The 16,503-nt window shown below is 45.7% G+C and overlaps 1 protein-coding gene across 1 annotated transcript in view; it reads left to right on the forward strand.

The window, feature by feature from the left end:
- abcb7 (ATP-binding cassette, sub-family B (MDR/TAP), member 7) overlaps positions 1-12,795 on the forward strand; it is a 29,998-nt gene extending 17,203 nt beyond the window's left edge. The window contains exons 7-16 of the mRNA XM_018737364.2: positions 994-1,082; positions 1,191-1,278; positions 3,664-3,838; positions 4,122-4,279; positions 5,452-5,615; positions 6,055-6,184; positions 6,530-6,701; positions 7,415-7,518; positions 9,210-9,317; positions 12,293-12,795. Of these exons, the coding sequence (XP_018592880.1) occupies positions 994-1,082; positions 1,191-1,278; positions 3,664-3,838; positions 4,122-4,279; positions 5,452-5,615; positions 6,055-6,184; positions 6,530-6,701; positions 7,415-7,518; positions 9,210-9,317; positions 12,293-12,508 (1,404 nt within the window). The 3' untranslated portion in view covers positions 12,509-12,795. The remainder of the gene's footprint in view (positions 1-993; positions 1,083-1,190; positions 1,279-3,663; positions 3,839-4,121; positions 4,280-5,451; positions 5,616-6,054; positions 6,185-6,529; positions 6,702-7,414; positions 7,519-9,209; positions 9,318-12,292) is intronic.
- The last annotated feature ends 3,708 nt before the right edge of the window (positions 12,796-16,503 follow it).

Genomic DNA, 16,503 nt, shown 5'->3' on the forward strand with positions numbered 1-16,503 from the left:
ATGAAGAGGTACCATTTAGTTTTCTGCACAAATTGCTGACAATTTGATAAGTACGAACGGAACCACTGAAAAGCACTTCTTGATATTCCAACCAAATATTCAGTCCTACTGATTAAAGTATTGTGGTTAACAGCGCCACTCATCAGACTTAAGTCCAACAACATAACTGAGGTATTTCCAGCATCAGAACAGATGAAAATGTCATTTACAGCATCGGTGGAAGCTATCTCTGTGCTATGACCAGGGCAGAAACCAGGCAGAAATTATGTTGGTTCACTAAATGTGATGTACTGTAACGTACCTCATAGTTAAATATTTTTAATCAACATCTAGTGTCTTGTGCTGTCTCCCGTCTAACGGGAGATCTGAAAGAGTCGCACAATATCATTGTGCTTCAAAAATGGGTAATTTCTGTTTGCGTGCAGGTTATTTCAATGGGTTGCCTCTTCCTGTGTAAATTCACTGCTCTGAACTCAAAATGGTTGCAGTGTTCTTCCTGTAGTCACAAGTAAAAGCTGTGAGAACCTTGCGTGTCCTGGGAACGTTATGATGACGCGCTCCTCACTCCAGCTGGTCCAGTAACACAAAGTCGCGTGTTCCCTCAATAAGCTGAGCACGCACGTTCCATTCTGTATTTATTCATCTCCTGATTTTCCCCAGGCTTGTCATCCAATAAGTCATATGACCTCATGAAATGTGTCATCCAACCCCCCAGCTCCCACAAGTGAGTTTGATTGTGATATTTCCCTTGGTCAGTCATGTAATTATCACAGTCAGAAACAACTGTCGCAATGCCAAATTCCAAAATACACAGTATTACATAAATCAACATCTAAATTCTTGCTGTGGAGCTGGAGTTATGCAGGGTTAATAATATGAATTATATTTTTGTTGCGAAGGCAGTGCTTTTCTGGAACTGCTCCTTAGTATTTCACTGTTATGAGCATGTGGCTGTTTAATTTCTAAGGGTGCTGTGCTTCTCTTCCTCTTCAGTATTATAAGTGTGGCGGCCAGTTTGCCTTGGTTACTATTGGGACCCTTTCAACGTACGCAGCATTCACCGTTGCGGTCACACAGTGGAGGTAAGCCGTTTTCTGTGCCGTTTGCGTGCATTGGTATTTGCGTGTGCCCTGGAGTTTGTGTTGGATCGGTCATTCAACAACATTACTGACTGTAGACCTCGTCTTTAGGACCCGTTTCAGGATAGAAATGAACAAAGCTGATAACGACGCTGGAAACGCTGCCATCGATTCCCTTCTGAATTATGAGACTGTGAAGGTGAGCCCCGGTCAACCACCCCACCGTTTGCGAGGCACGCACACTGGTGCAAACATCAGCACTGCCTACAGAAAAGACCAGCCTCCAAGCAAGGTGTCGCACATCAGCGTTTTCGGTTTTTCATAGGTTCACCGCGTTTGGCTCTTTGTTGTACTAAATATCAGACATGCCTGCAGAGAAGTTTCATTTTATGAAAATTAAATCTTAATCAGAACCATCATTCCCAAAATCTACACTACATTATATAGAGGAAATGACAAACCCTCATTTTCACTACCTTCGGCATTTGAAGGTTTTAAAATGGCAATTATCTTACAGTTGAGCCATTCACTTGTAAATGCAGTTCACTGCAGGGCATACATGAAAATATGAAAATTAAAAATTCTTACTGTGTGCCGTGTATATTCAGCACCAAGTGGTGACATTTCTTAAATAATTGAGCGTATTTTCTTGCTACATCTGTGTTGCTGTTTTAAAAAAAAAAAAAAAAACTTTCCCTGTTAGCCTGGAGTGGAGACGTATGTTTTGTGCTGTTCTTTATTTGTTGTCACAGATGTGATTTGGTGTTAGCGCAGCTTATTTTAGTATCGCTGTAAGTCAGTGTGCATATTTAATTGGATCTCCTCCCACTCAAAATCCGTTTCGCCTGCACAAAGGCTTCCGCTGGATCCCGACCGGAGCGTGCGTCCGTGTCGTTGACGTCACAGTCGAGCTCGTCGCCGCCGCACAGCGCCCGCCCTTTGATCACTCCTTCGTGTTTGTAGCACGCGTTGCGCTTCACCCGTCTGCGGTGCCACGAGATGACTGCAGCGTCCACAGCACTTTCTCGCCTCTGAAACGTACTGTTTTGCGCTCAGCCCCTGCGTTCTCCGCAGTGGGGCGCTGTGTCGAGAGCCTGCTGTTCAGTAGGTTAACGTACTTTTTAACGCCGCTCAACTGACACGTGTTAGAACTGTATTTCTTCCATCTGTTTCTGTAACGAGCCAGGATGGAGGAAAAGATGGAAGAAATCTTGCATGAGTCATGATTTTGTTGGAGTGTACTTACTCCTTTCTCAGTTGTTTATTCTTTATCCATTATTGTGGTTATTATTATGGTTTACTTTTAATTGCACTAGGTTTACTGTTATTGTTTTCACTCACACGCTCACTTTTGAGAACTGCTTGTTGTGGTCAGGGTCACAGGAGTCCAGATTCTCTCTTGGAAGCGCTGGGCTAGTGAGGCCCCTTGGAGCCAAGCGTTCATTTACATTCACGTAAACCTTTCTTACATATGGGTGGCACGGTGGCACGGTGGCACAGAGAGTAGTGCTGCTGTTTCACATTGCTTGGGTGGTGCGAGGGGATGTGGGTTCGATCCCCACTCAGTCTGCGTGGAGTTTGCATGGTCACTCTGGATGAGTGACCCACTGTAATTAGTGTCTCTAGCGGTGTAAGTCACCTTGGTGAATAAGGTATGTGGGCTCATAACACTACACAGAGTTCATTGGAAGTTGCTTTGGAGAAAAGCGTCTGCTAAATAAATGTAATGTAAATGTAATGTGTTTGAGGCCCTTTTTCATTGTTGAGAGAGATTCAGCAGTTCTGAGTGAGAGAGGTCATGCCACCACATTGGAGCCAGAACCAAAAACCTTGGTGCTTTCCATAGAGCCTTTTGATGTAGAGCCTCAGCACTATGTTGCGCTCCAACTCCCAGAGCTGGGAGTCTGACAGCCATGCTTTAAGATAATCCACACAGATTAACACTAACCCAGATGCTTTTTTATTTTCAGTACCCTGCTTGCTGAATAGTCCACAGGTTGCTAGCTGGAAACATACATTTTTTATGATGAAAATAAAATTAAAAAAAAAAATCCCTTACTCTTAAATTATGGATCTGTGCAAGTCGCCTTCTTGTAACAAAATATGGACTGACAGAGAAACAGAGGACTTGTTCTCTTTCAGAGCCTTCGCACTGAACGCTTATTATATTGTTTCATCCAAAGAGTTTGTCCCTTGTCGATGTGTCACTTTGGTACAATAAGTACAGGATGAACGCCCTCGAAAGTGAGGCACAGACAAAGCCATATGACGTAGCGCCAAGGATTTGCCTGGTGCGCGTCCGGGAAAAGGCTCAGGCAGCAATGTCAAATGAAGCTCTGGTCCCATTCCAGCCGCACACATCTCTGTAGGGCATCTTAAAAAGGCGGAGAGTGGAACAACTCAATCGCGGAACACTCCCCGCGCCTCGGGGTGCCAGAGGGAATTAAGATTTAAGCCACCGTATCTCTCGCTGCAGGTTGAACTCTTCCCCCCCCCCCCCCCACACAGTTTTGACAACGTGTTTGCTTTCTGGCTTCACAACCCCCACATGCCACGTTACCCATCCCCCATGCCCCCCCCCCAGTATTTCAACAATGAAAAGTATGAAGCAGAGAGGTACGATGGCTTCCTGAAGACCTACGAGTCAGCCTCCCTGAAGACCACGTCGACGTTGGCCATGCTGAACTTTGGGCAGAGCGCCATCTTTAGCATTGGCCTGACCTCCATCATGGTGTTGGCCAGCAAGGGCATCATGGCAGGTAGGAAGCAGCTTCCCCCAACCCCCGTTGCCCAGGTACACCAGCCGCAGCTGCTCGCTGAAACCACTGACCCAAAAAGGACAATTTTTCCAGTTGTAATATCTGTGAAATAATGTAATATTTATGCAGATGAGACCATAGTTAATGAATGATAAAGAGCTGGTTAGTCTTCTAGCATTCAGCAGTTAAGCTTAAAAACTTGTGGTATAACTATTGATTGTTTATCCTGTACAGCAAAGACAGCCCTGGTTTATGACATTCTGTGCCCTCTCGCTCTGTTCAGGCACCATGACAGTTGGGGATTTGGTGATGGTCAACGGGCTGCTCTTCCAGCTTTCGCTACCTCTCAATTTCCTGGGCACTGTGTACAGGGAGACCAGGCAGGCCCTCATTGACATGAACACCCTCTTCACCTTGCTCAGCGTCGACACCAAAATCAAGGTAACCGAGACATGTCGCCCTGTCGTTGTGCTGGTTTGTCAGCTCGCTCGTCGCTTTGCCGTTAGCTATTTCTGGTAGAGCGACAAGCGGAGGGAGGCGGTTTCCAGCGCTAAATAAAAACTGGTTGGTGCCGAACCAGAATGTCAAAAAAAAGTTGTGATGACAGGAAGGGTCCTAGACCCCCGCATCCCATCACAAACGCATCTGCAGATGAAGCCCACAAGCCAGCTTTGTTTGTAAACGATGCTCACAATCAAAAGAGCGGCGTGGGCATTGACATTTTGGTTTTGTTCGAGCAGACGATTGCAAGGCGCCCGCTGCATGTTCTGTGATGTCGAAAGGAGAAGGCGGGTTGTGACGCCGGTCCTAGACACCCCTCAATTACGTTGTGAAAATCGGTTCGCAGCGTTTTCCTGTTTTTAGCTGTTATGTACTAGGGCTCTGGAAATGGGAAAATTATTCAAATGAATGAAAGCTGTTTAGGTCGTGAAAGCACAGACGCCAGCTGTAATAAGTATATTCCAGACACGGTCAAAATGGCTGTACTTCATTCCACTTAATCCAGATGGTCACGCAACTGTCAATTAGTAGTCCATCAATAAATTAAATCAAGAACACACTGCTCTCACAGTGCCGCTCCGGGCTTTTACAGAACGTCACGCAAAGTCTTTAACTCCTCGCACTCGGTTGCTCAATCGCGTACAGCTATAATTCACTGAAGTATCCAGTATAATCTAGTGGACCTTTTTATTACAGGAGGCCTTTAGAAAACATCAGGATGGGAGGAAAAAAATTCCATGCGATGGCGAGGTGGCCGAGCACATTTGAGCTTGATGAGGCTCACTTTTCACGCGGCCCATTCGTATGCAACCTGTAATTACCATTATTAAAATCTGTCCAATTGTTTCCAGCAATCGGTAATGGTTTTCATTGTGCTTCTCTGCATGACAGCACAGCATATCAAGCCATTACTGACCCGCTAATATGATTTTGAATTAATGTAGATGTAAAATGAGTGTAAATTCCACACTGTTGCGCCGTATAGGCACTCAGTGATGTGCGTGTGGGATCGTTTCTGGGTGGCAGATGATGCCGTGTTCGTGGCGATGGTGGTGTTGGGGTGCGAGGGGTCCTCCGGATGCCCTGACTACACCTTGTGCGCTTACTCCTAGGAGAAAGACCTGGCCCCCCCGCTGGTGGTGTCGGCCCAGGAGGCCACCATCCGCTTCGAGGACGTATACTTCGAGTACCTGGAGGGGCAGAAAGTGCTCAACGGGGTGTCATTCGAGGTGCCCGCCGGGAAGAAGGTCGCCATCGTAGGAGGCAGTGGCTCCGGGTGAGAATTTGCCACATGCCATGTGCTTTAAACTGTTGGAAGGACTGTGGTGTGACCTTGCAGCGCAAAGCCCGTGCCCCTCCTGGTGTATCCCTAATGGTCTCTCCCTTTCATGTGGACATTGGCCAACCTCTCTGGTTATATGAAATGTCACCAGCTGCTGTCTCTACCTTTAAGTGAGCATGCTGCGAATGCTGCTCCCTCTCATCACACAGGCCTGGGAGATCAATATGCCTTTCTTCCACAGCGGTCCCTTCATTATGTGTATAATAACCCACCAGTGTCGCATCTTTGTGTGTCCCAGTTTAGGGTCAGTAGACCCCCAGTCTGCAGCTCGCCACTGTGTGGTGAATACGGAGGTCAAGTTGTTTTCTTTTTTGCATGTTCCCCTCCACCCAGAAATAAGTGTCTGTCCCTGTGCTTCCTGTGTCTGTTCCAGGAAGAGCACAATTGTGCGCTTGCTGTTCCGCTTCTACGAGCCCCAGCAAGGCAACATCTACATTGCGGGCCAGAACATCCGTGACGTGAGCCTGGAGAGTCTGAGGAGGGCCGTGGGTGTTGTTCCGCAGGTCGGTGAATAGACTGGTGCAGGGAGTGGGTTTGTAAAAGGCACGCAGGCAGGCATCTGGGTTCACGTCTGCGAGTGTGCCTCTCTGTGGAAATCCCATTAGGAGAGCTCCTCGGCTTACTGTGGCAGATGATTCACGCTGATGTTGCATCATTTAGATCTGATGGAACGGAACCATTTTTGCTTTTCCCCTTCACTGTGTGAGCCGGTAAAGAGGTGTGCTTAAACACGCTGCCCTTTGACACACTCGCCTTGCCCCCAGTGCATCATGTAACAGGACTGCCTGCCTGCAAGGCCTCTGTGTGATAGGATCTGTGTTTTCTCTTCCCCACCGGGTTTCTCGCAGGATGCCGTGCTCTTCCATAACACCATCTATTACAACCTGCTCTACGGGAATGTCCACGCCTCCCCTGAAGAGGTGTACAGGGTTGCCAAGCTTGCGGGTATCCATGACGCTATCCTCAAGATGCCCCATGGGTATGAGACCCAGGTGGGGGAGAGGGGCCTCAAGCTCTCAGGTGAATGGAGGTTCCTGTTTTGGGTGGCTCACCCCAGCACAAAGGTGCTCTCTTTGTCTTTCAGGTGTAGTTTATGATTTACACTGAAAAACGCATGGGTATGATGGGCTTTAAGAACGCGTTTCTTTAACGAACGCGGCTTTTAAAGTGTGGCTTATGCTAAACGATTTTCTTTCCTTTTACTCTGCCTGATGAAAAGGTAGCAGGAATAAATTAAAACTTTTAGTTCACATTAGGAGCTCATTCCCCCTCCACCCCCCTTCACGGGGAAGGCTGGAGTTTTTGCTGTACAGGTCAGACAGAAGCAGGGGTGATCGCAACCTGTTCCATGGCGAGGGCTATATATATCAGCCGGAGGCAGGCTGTCTCCGTCAGAGAGCGCGTCGTGTCCGCGCCCGGCGGCTCACCTACAGCTGAGCCAAACACCTGTTACACACGCTTCTGTTCCTCATTAACGGCTCGAGCTGCTGAGGTCAGAACGCGGTCGTTGGCTGCTGAGCCTTTACAGAAACCTGACTTACACTGAGAGGCGGAGGGAGGCAGGAAGCGGGGGAAGGAAGGGAGGAAGGAAGGGGGAGAGAGAATGAAGAAATGCTACTCCTATCGTTCATGGTTCTCTCCATGTTCTGTGCGTGTTGGTCCTACCAGGAGTCACGACAGGTACGCGTGTCAGTTCCGCTGGCGCTCAAGATGCATTTGTGTGTTGCTTTAAGGGGGGGAGAAGCAGCGCGTGGCCATTGCCCGGGCCATCCTGAAGAACCCGCCCATCCTGTTGTACGACGAGGCCACGTCTTCCCTGGACTCCATCACCGAGGAGGTGAGCAGTGCCCTGTGGGATAGCTGTCTCCTTAAGCATGCTTTTTGCCAGGCTCGTTGGAATCGGTTAACCCTGTTAAAGGTACCCTGTAAATCAGAGGCAGTGAGGGAAAAGCTTAGTTCCTAGAGATGGAATGAATTTCTCCAGCACTTAGTATATATTTTCCACACTCTTTCATTGTTGGTTTTCTTACTCTGTAACCTAAACTTCTGGAAAATTCTGTGTGAATTTTCTATTATGCGATTTTAGATTTGTGTGTATTTAATATATATATACACACACACACACACACACACACACACACACACATATATATATATATATATGAGTATGTTACCATACATCTGCGTGGAAGCACACACTTTTTTTATGTAGATAGTGCTACTAAAGTTATTGCTAAAGCAGAACTTTATTTGCTTTGCTAACTTGGACTCTTTCTCCTCTCAGAAGACATTTTTCATATCAGTGCTGTCAGTCACATCAGTATTTGCAGTTGCAGAGGAAAATAAAAGGTTTTTTTTTTTTTTTCTTCCTCCAAAGCCAGGATGCTGCTTATTAGATATTGCGCGGCAATTCCAGCAGGGCTAGCGAAACCTGGTCAAGGAACGGTGTGGTGCTGTTGTACAAAGGCATTGTTGGCATTCGTTGTGTTAGAACTAACTGCATTTATACTCCTTATGTAGCTACACTTGAGTAATCTTTCAGCATGCGGAGTCTGCAAAGTAAATTCAGATTAAAGTCCAGCGAGAGATGAACACATGGAATGCAGAGTCATTTGCACAGACATATGTATATGGGGTGGGAATCCTGAGTATCTCTGCTCAACACAGCCCACTGGCTAGCTCCGTCAGCACCTCCACTACGCTGCCCGCGGTTTGACCACTTTCCACAAAGTCAGATCTGGGCACGTGTTCAGGCTGGTGTTCAGTAGGTAGGCAGCATGGGGTGTAGTATATAGAGCTGTCACATTGCAATCAGAGGACCCGGGTTTGAATCCCACCTCCTGCTGCTGTACTCCGAAGCAAAGTACTCACCCTCATTTGATATAGTAAGAATTGCCCTGCTATAAAAATGGGTAAATAACTCTCGGTGGTTTAGTATACAAACATAAGATTGTAAGTTGCCTTGGACAAAGGTATCAGCTATAAATTAATAAATAATAAGTTAAAAGCAATGTTTATCTGTCATGAAGTGAGACAGACTTGAAATAGTTGGCTTCAATCCGTACATAAATTTTAATTTTCACATGTCCCGGGGGTGCAAAATATGTGATTCTTCTTTCTTCCCCTACCCCTTTTCAAAAAATTTTCTATTATTAAGAACAAAAAATGTGTCACTTGAATTATTTACCTTTAATTAAAATTCAGAAAAAGAGCAGCACAGAGCACAAGATGTCTTGGGGGTTTGCCATTGTGCAACACCTTAAAATCCACCTTGAATTTGGTGGGTGTTTTCCACTGTGACTTAATCTAAGAACAACATTACTGGTGGGGAAAAATGTGACAAATATGATAACAGCAGTATGTTTAAGATATCGACTCCCCCCCCCCACAACTGAGTCAGCTTTAACAGATAACCTACCAGGAATGATACGTAGGCCTCATTCAACGGACAGTTTAACAGCAGTGTATTAAAAATAAAACGTTGTTAATTTGTCACACCTGAAAGTGAATTTTATTATCTCCTTGCAGAATATATTGAGCGCCATGAAGGAGATGGTTAAGGACAGGACGTCTGTCTTCATCGCCCACAGACTGTCCACCATTGTGGACGCTGATGAGATTTTAGTCCTGAATAAGGTAAGGATAACACTCTTTGCTGTCCACGATATGTACCGGTGTAAACCTGTGCCATGAAGAGCAGAAAACCATATTTGGTGCGGATGCTATGGACCTGTCATCTCAACTTCTGACCTCAGTTTGCTCATTTGCAAAGGTCACATGGCCAGCGTCAGTCTGCCTCCTCCATCACGGACCAATCACATGCTGCTATGGAGGATTGGTAATTACCGATTGGATAGATAACCCAACACCCGCCTCTGGCAGCCAGCAATTGGCAGGCAGTTGTGTCAAAGCCAGCTGTGATAGGCTGTCGATTGAAGCCCCACCTGGTCCTTGAGGGGAGCAGCGGAGATGTTGCACGTCTTCTGGTCACAGACAGCGAACTACATATCCTGGCTGCAGCTGGTTCGCTCTAGTTGTTTAGAGATTCTGAATATAGACAGACTGAACTTTCTCCAAATTTGACACTTGTAATTGGTACACAGTAAATTAGATTGTTCTGCCCTTCATGTCAATTGACAGATTTAAATGTTTCATTAGTTATGTTTCTCGGTTTCCTGCATCATCGGTAAATTAGCTTCCCTAATCAAATTAATGTTACTTTATTTTTAAAATACTTCTAATAAAGTAAGGGTAAGATATATTTAGAAGATGCCCCACAGTCAATGAATACTGTATGTTGACTGGTAATTATATAATCCTGGTTTCATGTAATTGTCTACAGCAAATTTATTAGACTAATTAAGCAACTGTGGAATTGGCTGAAATGAGGATGAGCGTGCACTGTGGCTCCTCATGAGCTTGACTCACCTCGTCTAGCCCATACGGAGCTCTGCGCCTCAATTAATTCATCTAAATTCATTATGATCACACCAAGGAGTGAGTGCTTCCTCAGTGGATCTCACCGGTGCGACCGCATGTCCGCGATTGCGCACCCTCCAAGATGTCACAGCACAGGCAGCAGTTTTTCTTCTGCGTCAAAGCCTCTTTTGAGCACTGCATCCAGCTGGGAATGACACGTTCACATGCAGGCCAGGAGGTCACTTTTGGAAGCCAGTGTGAAGTGGTTTGCGATGGGGTTAGCAGGCACAGCGAGGTCCAGCAGGGCCAGCAAGGTAGCAGTAGAATAAGCATTGCTGGGCAGGGAGTCTCGAGCATGCCAGGGATGTCGGGAAGCCTGACCACCTCTCATTCCGCACAGCGTGCAGATTCGTCAAAGACAGCCTGCAGTGGCCCAGTGACCGGGGGTGGCGGGCACAGCTGAGCACTCTGCTGTCAGTGCTCAGAGCTCACTCGGAGCATGTGCAGCGACACGGACGCCTGTTGTCCTTAAATTCACTCCCATTTCCTCAGCACTCTGATCTTCATTACTGTCTGTGCCTTGGAAAGAGCGGAGGGTGGCAGGAGGAAGCGGGTGCCCATGCTGGGGGTGGGATCTTTCGTCTTCCAGGCTGCAGACGCCAGATGCTCCAAAACTGAAAGGGTCCGAAAGGAGGCAGAGACGTACGTGGCGGCGTTGGGGACATCGGTGGGGGAGGGGCTCATTAAAACTGCCCGCAGAAGTACCCCATAAGTGAACATGCCAGCTGATGTGACACCTTTGTTTACTTCCCGCAGCTTGTGCTCCCTTTGCGTTCCCGCCTGGCTGTGTGGGCGGCTGGAGCAGAACAGGGAGCGCGTCACGTGCGGGGGAGGCAGTGCGATTCGGGCATGGGGGGGTCGGGGGGGAGCGGGATGTGTTGCCTTCTCCTTCAGAGGTTGTGTGGCAGAAAGGGGCCGCAGAGGTTCTGTCTCCAGACATGTCTTGTTTACGCTTTCCTATGCTGCAGATCGGCCGGCTATGGAGAAGACAGCTCGCGCAGCTCCTGCCTCCACGCAGGCAGTGTGTGTGTGCAGGGGAAAGAGCCTGATAGCGCTATTAATGTTGAGGTGTGAGTCACCAGCTCCCTGACTCTAGCTCTGGGCCCTCTTCTCTTCTGTCTCTGCTTCACCCCTCTACCCCACATCTCTGAAAAAGGCAGGCAGCCACATGGCCCTTAGCAACCCTTACTGTTTGTGGAGGGACAGTTTTCTCCAAAAGCACGTTAGCTGTTAACGATAAATGAATTAAAAAGGGCTTTTAAAGAAACTTCGCACTCACATGTACTTGGAGATGTATTGTGGGGTGTGATAGACATCTAGGGTCAGGCAAAGACTGGCTCGCTTTGGACAGAACAGGAAAATGAGCAGACAGGTTGTTTGGGGAGTCTGTGACAGGCGGTATGTCCAAGTGTACAAGCTGAGGACGAAGTGCAGACAGGATAGCGGTGGGTGAACAGTTATCAGTCGCAGGGCTTCCAGAACAGCGCACCTCCTTCCACCACAAATTAGCTTTAAATTGTTGTATCTGTATCAGAATCTATCATCTCAGGGTAGGTTATCAGGACAGCTCTTCCAAGTAGACATTCATACATTTTATTTTGTTGTAGGACTTTCGCTGTTTTTATGGCATTGTGTTAATAAATTATACTTTGCAGTCATTAAATGACATAATCAAGTAATTTAATGTGCCGTAAATGATCTACTGTATTTTCTTCAAGGATATGAGAAGAGGAGGAAAGGAAAGCTGGGTGGTGGGCTCTTTTGTTCACCTGCATGGCTTGCAAGCAATTCTCCTCAAGGCAACATTTGAATAATTTTGCATTCGTACCAGATGGGACAAGGTCAAAATGCCATTGTTATTTTACTGTGAACATCTCTGTCCCTCCAGATATTGCTGGTGGTGAGAGCTCCACTTGAGCTGTCATTCATGTAGGAGCCCATTCTTACATAGGGAGTTTTTTTTTTATTATTTTTTATAAAGCTTTTTAAGCAGAAGACTACAGTAAGTCTATGATGCGGTCGGCATTTGTGTGACTCCTGTATGTTTGTTTTGCTCACTGAATAACGCTTTGGCATCTCATGCATCAGTGTGTTTGCCCAGTGCCTTACAGCACAATGACCATGTGTTTCAGGGGAAGGTTGCGGAGCGGGGAACCCACCAGGCCCTTCTGAATACCCCGGGTAGCCTCTACTCGGACCTGTGGAACACCCAGAACAACAGGGTCTTGAACAACAAAGGGGCGACCGACCCTGTGAGGGAGCACCTCTCCCAGAAGGAGGAGGAGAGGAGGAAGCTGCAGGAGGAGATCCTCAACAGCGTAAAGGGCTGCGGCAACTGTTCCTGCTGAGGAGCGCCTGACATCGTTGAGCCCTGAGGCTTCAGGGGACACGCCAACCGGAGACACGTGCTTCCAGTCCTGGAGCATCTGCCACAGCTCTCGGGCCGTACGCCACAGGCCGCCTGTCACCGGAGTCCGGCGCCCTTTCCTCCTCCCTACGCTCACCCACTTCAGTCCCAGTACACTCTGCACCCGCTCCTTCCTGGAGGTACCGCTCATGAAAGTGGGAAGCTAAAAACCATTTGTTTGACACAATGCTACCCCCCAAAAAAAAAAAAAAAAAAAAAAAAAAAAAACTAGTCCCCAGGTCCACTCACCGTGTGAGCCCAAGCTTTTAGGTCAGAACAGTTTAAATAATATTTTTACCCAGTGCTGGGGGACATTGCGGGCTGGTACTCTGTGGCCCGAGTACCTCTCTGGTGAAAGAGACATGCCTTTATTTTGACATATTGTGCTAATTAACATAATTATTTTTCCATGTAACTGGGAACTCTTTTGGTAGATGTTTTTATCAAGGATATGTACATACTGTCATAAGACCATAAAATTATGAGGAGAGGCAGAAGCACACCATCTGATTGTATTTCTTATGTTAATTTCTGCTGAGTGGATAGTGTTGCGTTGGACAATGTCCAGCATTTATCAGAAGATGCGACGTCTTCCCTGGAAGTGATGTCCTGTTTGCTACTGGAAGTACTGCTACATGTCATTTACATATGAAAACACATAAGCGTAGTTGCTATTTCTGACATGATGTAATGGACAAAGAAACTGACAGAACACCACAGGAGGATGTCTTGTGGTTTCTTCCTTACAGTAACCAGGGGACATAAGAGGACACCTGCGGGCGTCTTAGTGCTGTACATCAGTGTGTGATTGTCGCAGCTGACTTTGCACGCAGACTGGACCCCCATAGAGCCAAAGGTTGTTTTTTTTTTTTTTTTTGTTTTTTTTTTTTTGTTGTTTGGTGCACTGAACATGTCAACAAGCACCGTTTGGCTTTATTTATGTGTGTGTTTTACTGAGACTCTCCTCTTACAGGAATTTGTGAATGCTTCTTTCTAGGTTTTTTCTTCTTTTAGCTCACGCTCAGTCCCTGTGGCACTGCAGAAGGAATAAACGTTATCTGTAGTGGAGGAATGAGATTGTGCAACTGTGGTCCAGTTAACCTTTTCAATGACAATGGGGTTCTGGGTCAGAAATAGCCGCCTTCACGCTGAATACATCCGTGATTGTGATGGCAGAAGTTGGACAGCACCTCTGCCATAGAGCAAAAGATTTAACAATAAAATATATAAATAAGTCAGTCAAGGTATAGTGAGTGTGTGTGAGGCCCCTCAGGCTCTCGTGGCTCTATGAGTGATGTGCCATCAAGCATTGTGATTTTAAATAGTTCCTCTCGACAGACTGTCCCAGGGTGATTGAGATATGAGTTCTGTTATTGACGGCCTGTTGCAGTCAGCAGAGGGGTGTCAGGAGTCTTAACCATATTAAACTTGTTCACTTGTTGGAGTGGCTCTTCTAGCCCCACTTTGTTTTTGTTTTTTTTTTTTTTTTTTTTTTTTTTTTTCTTCAAATTTAAATGTTCGTTCAATCATACCCAGCAGCTTGTTGATAGAGGGTAGAGAATGAAAGGTATGTTTTCATAATAAGCCAGTGATGTTGTCCACCTTCAGAGATGGAAGCTACCTGAGAAGTCACTGCTTTTAATTCATGGAGACCCTGGTTTGTCGAAGTCTCTTTGGTTGACCCTTTCGAAAGTCGTCAGGAAGCCACACTCAACAGATGGACTGCGTGGTTTCTTTTTATTTATTTATTTATTTTTTTAAAAGCCTGTTTCTTGTCACAGTAAAACACTTCACAGTGGATTCCTAACAGGATGTGCAGTAAGCAGACGAGAGCAAGCATACCATAGCAGGGCGCAGTGCTGGACTTTCAAAATTTAAAAAAAATAGAACAGTTAAGCAAAAAAGATTGTGAGACAGAAATTTAAGGTCGTTAAACCTTACATTTCAAAAACGTTCCAGTATTTCTATGCATTTTTTAATTTTTTGGGCTTCGTCCATAAATCATCCACGTCGTTTAGCATTGGAATAATATAACGTGCATTGTGTCAATCAGCGAAATTCTACTGGTGTTCACCCGCTTTTTCCACAGTTCGGAATGAAAGTGCCCAAGGCTACAGAGACCAAAATCCGGCCCTGGCACGACGTTCTGTAATGCGCAGGGATGAAGATTTGTAACCCAAGAAGTTGCCAATTGCCCGGTCTTCTTGAGTTCATTTCTTAACCTCAGCTGTTCCAGAATAATTTCTGGCTGAATAAATGGATAAAATTATCATTTTCTGATGAAAGCAAAGCACTCGTTAAGCAACACTGTAATCACATATAAAGTGCACTATAAATTGATTATATGTAAATTGAGGGTTGAGTAGCCCAAATACAAGTATGCAGAATTACATATATCCTTAGGTATAAGATCAACAAGCCTACTTTTATAAATTATCTTTGTGTTTCCATTAGTAATGAATCATCCACATTGCTTATTCATATGTTATCAAAATAATGTTTTGCATACCATAGCGAGTGAACCCATTTTCAGCTGTTTACTCACAAAAGGCTTTTTTTTTTTTTTTCTTGTGCACCGTTATGCCTGTTGAGCAAAAAAAAAAAAAAAAAAATCGTTTCACTAACAGGGTTATTTCCTTCCATTCTTGCTCATAAATCATATGTGAAATGAAGGTCCTGCAATAATCCTATTGTCGGTCATCATCATGTAATAGCATCCTATCGCAGTGCGTCATCTCAGCATGTCACCAGAGTGCTGCGATTGGGCAGATGTGTCACAATGGCACGATGGATTGTGCTTCAGCTGCGAACATGTCGCAACATATGTGTGTTTGTGAGCACTAGGCTGCCGGATTCTTCTGGAAAACCTCATTTTCCATTTTTTTCAAACCAGTGCTTTCAGTACAAAAGGAGAGTAAATCAAATGCACAGGACGTCCACAGCAGAGGATTCCAGTCCACCGTGGTTCGGGGCCTCGGTGTGGACTGCATACATTCAGACTGTAATGAGGTGACCTCCCTCGGTTTACTGGAATGAAGTTCTTGCACACAGAGAGTTGCACAAAAAGCCCATAATGGAATCGTCAATGCGGTCAACTGCAGGGAAGAAAGCGTGGAAGCAAACCAGTGCTTTTTATAATGTGGCTGCCAAAGTAGAGTATGCCATATATTTGTGACGAGTAATTTTTGGATTAAATCCATTGAATATTAAATCATTGGAAGCCATGAAAATAAAGTTACTGGATCTGTGTTAGATATCGAATCAATAATCCCCAAGGTTGTACCCTTTCAGGCTTTTCCATCTTCAGGATCTGATAAAGATGTCATTTCTGTCTTCTTTTTAACAAGTAGAGGAAAAAAAGGCCATGTTTAGTCTCCGAATTTAGACCGAATCAAGTTATACAAAGGGACAGCAGATACATGTGCGTTGATTAATAAACTCTGCTCTCTGGTATTAACATATTGGACATGTACTTATTGTTGCAATGTTATGGAATGGGATAATCTAGAAGGTTGGCCAAAATTATGCTGCTTTACACCTTGAGCACAGTGTTGCACTGTCATCCCGTATTGGTCTTATAACAACCTGCGAAGATGGCTACCATGAACCCAGAGGCAAGTCCGTGGTGGTGGTGGTGGTTAAGGGGGGGGGGGGGGGGGCGCTCTGGTCTTGAATAAATTAACCAAGCCTTTAATCTCGAATACGCCCATAGATTGTGAGGATTAATCCCATCCAGATGACCTTCTCATTTTATAGAAAACGCCAAGATGTCTTACAATCTGTCAGATGACATATAATTGCAACGTCTGATGTTACTCAGTGACAGTTTTCTTGCTCTCAACCATGTTTTTCAAATGATATGTAAACAGCATTGCGTATTCCAGAAACTAAATATTTAACTACAGAATGAGGGATGAAAGTCGTATTTGGCGAAGC

Source organism: Scleropages formosus, chromosome 13 (genome assembly GCF_900964775.1).
Source record: "Scleropages formosus chromosome 13, fSclFor1.1, whole genome shotgun sequence".
In the NCBI taxonomy this organism is placed as follows: domain Eukaryota; kingdom Metazoa; phylum Chordata; class Actinopteri; order Osteoglossiformes; family Osteoglossidae; genus Scleropages; species Scleropages formosus.